Source organism: Hydractinia symbiolongicarpus, chromosome 14, assembly GCF_029227915.1.
Source record: "Hydractinia symbiolongicarpus strain clone_291-10 chromosome 14, HSymV2.1, whole genome shotgun sequence".
Classification (NCBI taxonomy): Eukaryota; Metazoa; Cnidaria; class Hydrozoa; order Anthoathecata; family Hydractiniidae; genus Hydractinia; species Hydractinia symbiolongicarpus.
Window position 1 is genome coordinate 15,356,534 of NC_079888.1, and position 12,405 is coordinate 15,368,938.

Sequence of the window (12,405 nt, forward strand, 5' to 3'; positions counted from 1 at the left end):
ATTCCAATCGTACATATTTCCCGCATCGGTACTTCGTGCATTTTGTCCGCATGTTAGCATGAAATAGTGAAATTACTCAGACGGGGGTTGGAAATAAAGTTGCGGCACAGCTATTTTAAAAACACCGGCAAAATACGGCTATTTATAAAGAGCATCTTTTTCCTACGAATACAATGCGGAATCTCGATTAGGATAAAAGGAACAAATACAAAAATAAGAAAAAAAATAACAATAAAGAACACGGACGAAGGCAAATAAAAACACGCATAATAAAAAAACAATCCACTTCGCTCTTTCAGTATTATAAGTCATAAGTAACAAAACCGCAACTTGAAAATAACTTATGTCTGTAGATGTATTGCTCCGATATGGCAGACATATTCATCGAACAATACAAAAGACCTCTTCATGAAAACATGACATATTCGTTAAGTGGAATGCATGAGTAAAAAGTAAATAACGCCAAGAGAAACAAATAATGAAACAGAACAAGAATTTGTAGGCTAAAAATAAATGCAGAAGTTAAACTGTGTCGTGTGTTCATACTTCCTGTTCTTAAATGAAGGGCGAAAAATAGTTTTGTTGTGTAGATATTTCGATAAAATCATTTTCCAAAAGGAACGTAGAACATGTCTACTCATGCCATTAATGGTGGAGATACAACCACATTCAACCATAAATTCATTTTCCACCGTTAAAAGCTAGGGATTGTTTCTACAATATTTTTCAAGAATATGTATGTGTGTTTTCAGCCTTTTTCATGTATGTATTTGTGACATACCATAACATAACGTATATAACATAAATACATATTTTGCATTTCTTAACTGATACATCTAATTTTATAAAAACCTGGGTTACCCAATATGGGTTCAGACTTGTTTAGAATTCAAAAATGTTTTGGAAAATGCCCAACTTAACCAGGAGAGGATATTATAAAACCGCGACAAGCCATAAGGTTGCCAACAAAAAGTTGAAGGAAATACCAAAGAAACAAAATAAATATTTCTTTAATAGACGTCTTTGCGAGATCAACCATTTAAACTTTGTTCTTATACAGTGCACAAAATAGTTTCATGACCTTTGCTAAAGTTATAAAATTAAATAATATTTCATGTCAGTACATTCAGATAAGATAATTTAAAAGCATTTAGGCTTGATATAAAAACACAAGGTCAAGCATAGCCAAAACATTACACAGGCTTATAAAATTAGCAAACGTCATAAATATTAAAAGTTTGCCTCTAACACAGAATTTAACATATAGCTATCAAGAAACAAGTGACATAGGATAACATTAAAGAAGCGAGACACGTTAACTAGTCATATAGAAGTAGATAAGCGAGACAATACAAAACCCTTCTCATCTTTCCACAAGAACTCTGTGAACTGTATTACAAAGTACAAGCAACATATTTTAAATATATAGTTACTGCAAACCGCAATAAATGACTGTGTCACTGTTATGAAAACATAACTCGTTGTCACGCATTGAGAAAATTTTTCACAAATTTCTTTTGCATAGGTGATAATAGAAATATACAAGATCTTTTTTATATTTTTAAGTTTATAAAAATGCATTTTTTGGCGTAAAAACAACGAAAAGTTTCTAGTTTAAAAATTTTTACTACAAATTTAAAGATTTTTGATTTACCAAATAAACCTTCTATTTTATAAGGATTTAATCTAAAGATCAAATGAGATTTGAAAGAAACTTATTTATCAGTAAACTGTATTATATCTGTCAAAAAACGCAATATTTCGTCGAACTGTTTTTTTTTTAAGCTTTGTATAATAACGAATTACATCTTGTATTTTTAAAATTTATTAATTTCGAGCTGACGAAAACTAAGTATTATATCGCCAGTTCTTTATAAAATCAAATGCTTTTTCAGCTGTATGCCAACTAAATTGCTATTACATTCTCTCTATCGAAGTTTTATGATAGATCTTTGAGGAAAGAAAACAGGACCTATGAATGGGTTTGATTAAAACAGAAACACTTGTCAACATTAAGTGATAATAATTGATTTCAGTAATTCGTAACATTTAAATATCTGTTTGACTGTTTGTCTGTGAACCAGTTTATATTTACGGGGGTTTCGTAATTGAAAACGCAATTGTAATAACACATAAAATCATAGAAATAACCCCCGTCCGAGTAAATTTCATTACTTCATCTGGACAGGTGGGCATCGTTGCACGAAATAACGACGGGGGAAATATTTAGGACGGGCGATTATCCATGGTCTAACGGGTAGTACATGCAAATTATCATTTTTCATTCGGTTTTTTTACCTCCATGGTTTTCTTCTTTTTTTTACGTAATGACAATTCATACAATATAATGAACAAGCTCGTACAAGTTACGTGTAGGCAGTGTGTATTGAACTAAAAGTATGACCAAACATAATATTATTATTAAAAATGAGAGAATTCTTTGTTGTTACAAAAAACCTTGCGGAAACCAGTATATTGTGAGAAGAAAATCTCCAATTACGCGTGATTTCTGGATGCCATATATGTGATTGCCATATATGTCCGGCATTTTTAAGGTCGTTCCAATAATATTTTCACAGGCTTAAAAAGACACTGGGGACGTGGCTGACTTTTTAATGTAACTTTAACCGATGACATTATGACATTATGACATGGTCAAAATGATGAATTTGATGAATTTGCGTTCTTAATGACATTACGATCTTATCAAATCGTTCATACTGATAAAATCATTCAGTTTATTACATCAGAAGTTAAAGAACACTTCATCAATTTAATGCTTAATCAGCATTTTTAAATTCATGCATTCATGCGACAGCTCTCTTTCTTTGTGTCCTTTCACAGATGACACATTTTTTGTGACGTATGTTGTTTTTGGGAAAGATAGTTGCCAGTCATCCAAACATAATTGATTTATTGTTCTTTGTTGTTGTAAAAAAATATTCACTCTGCGCATGGGAAAGTCAGGTAATCGTACCTTCTTTTTTTAACTAAGATGGCGTCAAAACTACGCAAAATGATTAGTTTTTAAGTCGTGAAAGAAGTTTATGATTTGAATGTTTCTTGTAATAATATCCATGAAATTTTTTGCTACATTTAACGAATCTAGCTTTTTTAATGCCAAGTTTTACTGAATGATTGAAATCTAGGAAAACATCCAAATAATCAGAGTTGGGATTATGTAAAGCAAACTATTTCTATACAAAAGTTTTTCCCACAATTCTCGTCAAAATATTGAAGTAAGACGGGTTTTTTTTTTACAAAAGTATTGTTTTTCCTTTCTATAACAGGGTAGAAATCATCTTGACATATTCTATTTTTTACATCCTTGTCCCCAGGTTTGCTGCCTCTATCTACAAGTCACTAGTGCTTAGGGGATGAGGTTGATTTTAAGATAATCTGAGAAAAGAAATTTTACATCAGTGATAGGATACAAGTTTATATGAGTAAACAAAGAATAAAAAAAAAAAAAAACGTTCATAACCATGCAAGCAAAATTATGACCATATTCTTAATTTTTTGTTTAGTTTTCTCTTGAGTATTCTTATAGAGAATATTCTTATATAAATGTAACTAAATATTGCTGGCGCGCTAATTTTAAGGTGATAGGTTTGACTTGACAGAAAGTACACATACGAACTTTTTATAAGAAACTGTAAAATATGACCTGAGGCTGTCTGTTTTTATTTTGTTCTCATTTTTTAGCAAGTTGAAGACTTGTGTTGTTATAAAATTGTTTATATAAAAAAAAAGCGTTAAGAATAGTTTATGACGTCAGAATTATTAAAATCAACATTCTCGAATCTTAGTTTGGCAATTTTAAATGGTCAAACTGGCACGTGCTCCTCGATATCAAGAAATGCGTCCAACCGCCCTTCCTAAGTTACATCTCAATCGAGAATGTCTGCGGTGAAGAGTAGTCGGTGTAATCATGACTTGAATAAGAGGATTGGAACGGTGGAATATTTAATCTGTTGTTTTATTGCTCATTTAGATAAAAGAATGATAACAAGAACAGGTCGGTCAATAAAATGAATAGACACAAAGACTGTTATATTCATGCTAAATTGAATTAAAGACCGTTACATGCAATGTCATCATCCGTCTAACGGTTTTAAAATACACAAACCTGGTTTCCACATTCTGGTATGCTAAACTGTCAACTGACGATGCTAAACTGTCATCAAATTTATATAAATACGAACAAATATGTCACGAAAGTTATTTATCTCAAATATAACGTTATTGGTTATTTTACCATTACTGTCGATTGTACTTAAATGCTTTTTTTAAAACATAGTAAAGATCGAAAAGCATCAAACCAGGCGTTATTCAAGTTCGCGGGAAAAAATTCTTAACATTGTCCTGAGATTATGTTGCTTTCTTTACTAGCAGAAAATTAAAAACTTTTTTTTAACCAACACGGTATCTCTCTTCTTTTCCGCTTTTTCATTTGACTGCGTTTTCTTCTTCCATAGCGCAAAAGGTCACGAGTATAGCAAGTACGAACTTTGACATAATTAGATACTTTTCCCGCTCAAAGTTTTACTGATTAGAGTTTTCGTAATGAGCCACACATGTAAACAAAAATACAGCCTGAGTTTGAGAAAATATTATTAAGCAATACCAGGGTTGAACCAGAAAAATAGTTTTGCCTATTAAAAAATGGGTTTGTCATCTGATTTCACATTCGGACGAAATTGATGTGTCCATCAAAGATAAACGGTTTGTAAATAACTGTATATTTTAATAAGATAATTTTCAATACGCATGAAATTGTTGGCTCATCAAAAAGTACGCTTTACGTCATAGGTGATATCTTATCAAATTTTTATCGTATTTCAAGTCAAAAGAATAACCTGAGGTAGTGTATTAAGTCACGTGTTATTTTTCTAAATTTTAAAGTAAATCTTTTATCATCATTTACACTACACCGTTCTCCTGCCAAAAAGAACTTTTATGATTCTAATTTGTTTAGAAAAATTCAAAAAAAATGTCCCAACTTATTACTTTTATATTTTAATAAATCCTTTAGATTAATATTTTATGGATACAACAACATCAAAGAGCGATTGTATTATTCTCGCCCCCAGAGTTCTTTAAGAATAACAGTACATAAGGGCGTAGTCAATTTAGGCGGCTTAGAGTAGGCAACCATCTCCCACCCCCACCCCACCCTCAGATAAAGTTATCAAGAATGAAAAATGTCAACTTAAAGAAAAGCTTGATTGCTTCATACGCAATTATTTGTATATCTTAAACTTTTTTGAGGAAATTTCATGATGTATTCCTAAAATTGCGAGCGCACTTTATCAATCTAAAAAATCTCTGCTCACTAGAATTTAACCATCGAGGACTGCTTTGTCATTTAATACGAAAAGAAAGTCTATAGATGTTGCAATCCTGCCCCTTCAACTAAAAACCAGCGTCTGCACGTTTGGTTAACCTAAAAAAGAAGTCTGCGGACGAGAATAATTTTATTTCATAATTGCCACAATTTTTATTTAGTCATCATTGTCCAGTGCGGAAATTTCACCTGCTGTGTTTTATTCCTGAGTCATCCGCTTCTCACCACATCTGTTCGCTACGGTTTTTTTAAAGTACGCAGTTACGGACCCCTTACTAGGATTCGTAGTAAATCTTACGTAAAAGAGTAAACGTAAGCCATAAAACACTCTCTGCGATGGAAATTGTTCATCCTGTCTCGTAACTTGACGCATGAAATATGATAATAATTTTTGAAATTAAAATGAAGTGTTTATATCTTGCAAGAAATTAAATAAATACACGTTTTTATTTTATAAGAACATCTAAATTTCAGATGAGGCTAGATGTACTTATTATTTAGAAACTTTTTTATCTCCAAATGTTTTTTTTTTTATTTTTTACGAAGGTAGATATACGGATGATAATGATAAGGATTTCAAAAAATAGATGATGTTGAAACATGAAGAATTACACTCTCTTTCTAAGAGATCTATTTCAAAAGATAGAGTTTGACATTTCGTGTCATCCATGGCATTTTGAATCTTTTCGGACATCAACTAAACGAGGTTGATATGCGAGGTCTTCTAAAGCTAGTCTATTAAAAATTTGTCCATTTTTTTGTGTTCAAATTATTTCTTCACCATGTCAAAAGCACAGTATGGGGTAGTACGACTTTCAAAATTCATTAGCTTGACAAAACCTTTATCTAATCCTCCATCATTCATAGCTTATCCGCCATCTTTCCTTAATTAATGAAAAAATGAAATACTTTATCAGTAGAAACCGGATTTAGATTCTCAGACAATCTTTTATTCACGACAACTTTCTAACGGTTTTTACATGTTTGTTTTTTTTCCTTTGTAGCAGTCCATATGTCTCCACTATATGTTAACGTATATTTGTTAAATTTATATTTATTTGTACAGAGCAACAGCACTTTTCAATAAAATACTAAACTTGAAAGCTTCGATAGCTATTCTCGAATCCATGCTCTGTATTGTTCGCATGGATTCAAGAATCTTTGATTAAAATAAGATGAGTTTTTAGGTAAGGCTTCAAACAAGATTATCTTATCAAAGTAAATCAAATGACACTTGCGTACTTTTCTTTTTATATGAATGTATTTTTGTTTTTAAGTAGCTCTACATGTATTTTAAAAGCATTTGGTTATTAAACAAGTGCTAAAAAATTACTAAGCAACTTTATGTTATACGCTAGGAGGAAGTTGATGTTGCATATCAGCAACTAAATAGGCTCAAAGATTCCGATTTTTCTTCCAAAATCTCTTATACACATTCACGGAACACTTATTATCCATACCGAATTATTATTTGTTGAAATCCAACAAAACTGGTAATTATTCGCAGGTTTATTGACATCTAAGCTGTTTCTCTGTGTTAAGCAACTTTTCAACTAGCAGTCAAGAATTTAAAATTTGGTTACTTTAATAAAAATACATGAATAAATTTTTACAGACAGGTTTGAAAGAAATTCTTTTAAACCCCATGGTACAGATAGGCAATATATTGGCGCAATATTAGGTACAACAGTTAATGAAATACATTACATTTAGTATAGAATACCTTTAAGAAAATGTATTTCTGTCCTTTTTGCGTTTGGGAAATACACGCTTTTATAGTATACAAAAATTCTAATCATGTTCATTATTATTCTCATTTTCCTATAGTTTTAAACATTATTGTGTTAACCTAAAATCCCAGCCTGATATGCTTATAAAGTAAATTCTTAAAAAAAATTGCGTGTTTTTTTATCGTAACATTCAATTTGAGAATTCATTCTCAAACATGACTACAGTTTTCTTTTTTTTTTAATAAAAGAAACATGTTTAAGAGAAAAAATAAGGCTTTTTTGTTTTGAAAAGTCGCGCAAAAAGTAAACTGCACGAGATTCTAACTTTACAATATACCGCCTTCCTTTTTTTGTTGTTGATCGCTCTGCAGTCTTTCTATGCTTCTTTTTAATATCAATTCAAAACAAAATTTTATTGATTTTATACTATATTTGACATCAATATTGTTTTCTGAGACTTGTACTTAGTACTGCCGAGATTTACTTTGTGAAATCAAAACTTACAAAAGAGCGCGAAAAATGATAGCACGAAATTTAATTGAATTAAGTTACGTTTAGGTAAACAATGAAATTAAATTATATACATTTTAGACATTTCTAAATATTATTTATTTTAGGACGTTGCTTGTACTAGAGAGATGCATTATTTCATGTCCAATGTGTATCAGCTTGTTTTTTATCACGTTAAAACACGACATGGAGTAAAATCACGCATAAAAACTAATTATTTCAGTAAAGCGCTTATCGACTCCCCGACCATTTTATGGCTTATCTGTCATCCTTCTCAATAAGTATAAAAAAACTGTTAAACCGTAGAATTTATTTAGAAAATTAATTAACTCAGGTAATCCTTCATTCACCATAACTTTTTAACTCTTTCTACTTTTTGTGTATTCTCGTTGTTCCCTTGTAACAATCAAGATGTCTCCATATACAACCTTGTTTCCATGCTATTTTAACATCATGATTAGCTGTAAGTAACATACACTGGGAACAAGGATTCATCTACCGACGTAAAAAAAAACTAAAAAACTCTTGGGACGAGGTTGATTTTTGATTGAGTGTGCTTCATGTTAAAGACTACTATAACAGAATACTACATGTTTGAATGATGACAACAATAATCCTGATGATTCTTGTCCATCAAAATCAACATCCAAACTTTTAAAGTAAGTTTCGGTAAAGTGGATATGTCAACTATTTGAGATAGTCAAAAAATACACCGCCATTTTGATGGCCTAGACATCTGCTTGATACTTTACACATTAATAAAAAATAACTGAAAAGCAAGTTATAATTGAACTTTTCTGGGAAGATTATTGACAGAACTATCCGTTAATATTTTTTAGTTTTGAAGTTAGTTAAAATAAGAATAACAGTTCCACTACAGGCACCTGTATGTATTGTCGTCCCTGCTACTACTACTGAGAAAAAGTGGTCCTAAAAGATATAACCCCAAACAACAATTCTACTTACGGTCACGGTTGGTAAAAATACAATGCTTAATTTTTGACAAACATTGAGACAATGACCAAAAAACACACCAGACATGACGTCAATATTTCAACATTTTTTGACACCTAAATGCATTCTTGGTCAAAATTTATCTAAAATGATAGCTATTCCGTTTTTAACAAACATTTACCCAATGAACAAAAGAAGCATCAGAATTTTTATTTTTTAAGACAAATATATTTGAGTCAAAATTAAGCTTAAAATGAAAACATGTTCCGTACTTATCAAAAAGTATGCATCTGAACAAAAAAAGGGGAAACAGATTCGAGACTTCACACCCAGTCACCCTCTTGTTTTAGATTGTATCAAGAACCAATAACTTTTAAATAAAAAGTGACCGCGAGAATCTGGTGGACAAGAGAAGCAATTGATTTTTATAACAAATCCGTTGTCAAAGCTCAACAAAAAAGACTAAAGGCAATGCCACTATTAATGAAAAGCAAAAACAATTTTAAATTTAACGAAAAATACTGATTTCAAGGCTCAAATTTTGGCAATAAATTGAGGTGAAAACGAAATTAAAACTTGAAATTGTGTTTCTTCGATCTATTCAGATTTGTTCACTGTGCCACTTTTTTGGTAAAAAAAAATGCAGATTTTTTCCTTTTGGTACTAATTTGGGCCTATATTGTGATACCACTACCGTGGTAGGCTTGTTTTATTTGTTCTCTATATCAAAAACAGAACATACCGAACAAATGGCATGACACAAGGCGACTTGACTTTTTATCTAGTATAATAATAATAATGCAATACAATCAATGTAAAGTACTTGGACCTTTTTACAAAATTCAACCAAATAAAAAGGAAGATATCATCGGCTTTAGCAGCTTCTTACTTTTGCTTCGACAAAGAACACACAACAATTACTTTAATTTGCGATAATTCAGCAACAACAATTTTTCTCCATTTTAATTTCCGTTATCAAAAAATCAACTAGCTTTTAAGTCTTTTGTTTTACAACATTCCCGCTAAAATATTTCTAACCGCTATTATTATAACCTAAATTTCATTACCAATACCCTTTTTTATTAGACCTGCAGTTCTTTGGGTGATCAAAATTATATTCCACTACAGGTTATTCTTCATCGTTTCACATAAAAGCAAGCCGACATGTTGCAGTAATCTAAGACTTCCACTTAATCAAATGATATGAATTTCTGTTTTAAATTCGTCTGTTTTCATTTCTGTCGCTTGTGTATTCAAAGAAGTAACAGCAATCCAGCCAACAGAACCATGCTAGAAAAGGTTTTCGTAGTATTGAAACTTAACACTGCACAGGTCTGGGCATTAGCAAAAAGATAGCAGGACCAAATTATTAACTTTTTGTATTTTGCGTGGTTGATGGTCTAAAAAAAAATTATGGTTAATTTCGCAGTGGTTGATATGTACGAAAAGAAGCGAAAATGCTTAGTCAGGTCTGCTGTTTCGTCATTGCTAAGTTTTTAGTTTTTATCAGTACTAAATATTATTAATGTATCAAATTAGTTAAAGATTGCATGATTTATTACGTATTGGCCATGTTTTCCTCGCCTTATGCTGGCGCTTAGGTAAAGGTCCCAAATTCTGCCCTGCAAAGTACTTTACTAGTGTCCAGATCTGTGCGGTATAAAACTCTGCAATTTATGCTTCACGTACATCGCAGTATATTTCTCACTTCTTTATTTATCGTTTTTAAACGAAGAATAAAATTTAACGGCCTCCACAATGCACTCGATAAAATCGATAAGTAGGTTACATCTCGTAACGTGTGAATAAACATACAATTGCAATCTCGGCACAAATTCATGTATGCTGTCATAACAACCGACGGCGAGTACGTTACCAAAAACACGACAAGTAATATGATGAACGATTTGTTTACTCGTTGTTCCGACAGTGAAGAAGCTCTCAGTTTTCTCAGGTCGACGCATGCGGTGCTGTTACCAGTAGGGTTTTCATACTTCATCTGTTTGTGTTTCCATTGTCTATCTCGTGTGGTATTTTGTGGAATACTTCCATTTGAGTTGTAAATATCAAGTTTGATGTCAACATTCTCCATCTTTTCTTCTGTCGGATAATACCGCGCCGCTCTGTCTGGTTTTGTCACCTCCATAGTTACAGAGTGCGTTGGGAGTTTGGATGAACCGAAATATCTCTTGTAAACCATGGCTGCAAAAACCAAACTCAAAGCTGTAATAACCACAGTGAAATAAGAAAAGATTGCTAAATATCTTATGTAGCCTATTTTAAAATAAGGTATCACTAGCAAATTCGATAAAATCCAAGTTGATGATATCATTAAAGAGGATTGCCAAACGTTCAGTCCTTTTCGATATTTGAGTGGTTTCAGCAGTGCAACGATCCGGTCAATGCATAGTAATGACATTGTCAAAATGGACACTCCATTGATTGCAAACAAGCCAAAGTGGGTAATGTATATGTCTGGTTGAAGTATTGCTTTGTGTAAAGCTTCTTTGACATGGCCATAGACTGAAACAGTATCTGAGACGATTGCTGTCAGGAAATCTGCAATAGTTATATTCAGTAGCAGCTTATAGAATACTGATTTCTGTAGAAGTTTCTTGTTTCGAATGAACACCAATAATATAAGTGCATTCAGTGTTGCCGTGGTAACAAGAAGTACAGCTGATATGGTGACCGAGAAGTAGGACAGAACAGTTTTGCCATGATTATTACTGCACGAACTGGCCGAGCTCATTCCGGTGATTGAATAACTGGTAAAAAGAAATAAATATAAAAATGTCTATAGCCCTTGTTACGCTAAATTTCCTTTGTGATACGAAAGATGTCGTTTTTGGAATTAAAAATGATAGCTGGGTGTCCACTGCAAACTCCTTAAAAAATTTAAACTATTGCAATACTCGCATTGTCCGCCTTCCAAAAGGAATGCTAATTTGCATATTGAATCTTAAAAGCTGTTGTTAAAAAAGTGTAAAGTCCAACATTTAGACTATAGATAATATTTTCATCATAACGACTTATAATAACAACTTGTTACCCAAATTATCAGGCGGAATTTTTATTTACTCGTAAGCAAACACATAGAAATTCTTGTTTAGTGGTGTTTAATCCTGTATTTAACACGTAATTTTGCAGACGATTGGGGAAAGTTTGAGAAGTCCTCACGAAATACTTAGCTGGAAGAGGATCTAACCAACTGGGCAAAGTGTTGCTAGCAAGGAAGGAAAAACTGCAAAATCATTCGTACGCTCTGTTTTTCATATAAACCAAACAATACGTGCTGGACTTAAGGCTGAGAATTTTAAGCTATTTGATTATTTTATTTGATGTTAGAGAAAAATCACATGCATCGTGATGTGAATATAAAGTGGCGTAAGCTTATTTTATAAGCAGTGGCTCAATGTGCCTTTAAGCGTAAAATGTTCGCATCTGACTGGCTGTGATGTGTTTTTTAGGTGAAGCTAAAAATTTCTAGAAATGGCTAAAAATAATCATTTTTCTAAAGGTATGCACAAAAACAGAGGTCAACCTTTTTTCCTAAGAATTTAAAGAATACGGATTCCTTAACTTTATCCGGGTAAAAAACTTCGCGGGTAACGGAGTGATTCTGTGACGAAAATCCACGGCTCATATCTATATTAGGCAAATACCCCATTTCACTAAGGTGTTTCGCCAACTATTGCATTTGCATAACTAGATATCTTACCGTCCAGGGAAACTTAAACTTCACAATACCGATATAATTAACCTTTCACAAAGATATTTATTCACGGGGAACTAAAGACTGGGAAGTGTTATGTGCAGGAAATTTTTTAAATTATATGAAAGAGCGGAAATTGGGGGGGGATT

General features: G+C 32.1%; 1 protein-coding gene and 1 long non-coding RNA gene across 2 annotated transcripts; one reads left to right on the top strand and one right to left on the bottom strand.

Annotated features, from left to right (window-relative positions):
* The first annotated feature begins 2,842 nt into the window (after nucleotides 1–2,842).
* On the top strand, nucleotides 2,843–4,321 carry LOC130626053 (uncharacterized). Its single transcript, XR_008981800.1, has 2 exons — nucleotides 2,843–2,967; nucleotides 3,995–4,321. It is a non-coding gene; the product is annotated as an uncharacterized LOC130626053 (long non-coding RNA).
* Nucleotides 4,322–8,635: 4,314 nt separating this feature from the next.
* LOC130625770 (uncharacterized) lies at nucleotides 8,636–11,779 on the bottom strand. Its single transcript, XM_057440871.1, has one exon. It carries the CDS (start codon nucleotides 11,291–11,293, stop codon nucleotides 10,223–10,225), a length of 1,071 nt encoding a protein of 356 aa, XP_057296854.1. The 5' UTR covers nucleotides 11,294–11,779; the 3' UTR covers nucleotides 8,636–10,222.
* Nucleotides 11,780–12,405: the final 626 nt, after the last annotated feature.

Coding starts and splice junctions, on each gene's coding strand:
- LOC130625770 (XM_057440871.1), bottom strand. CDS start 11,293: ATGAGCTCGGCCAGTTCGTGCAGTAATAATCATGGCAAAACTGTTCTG.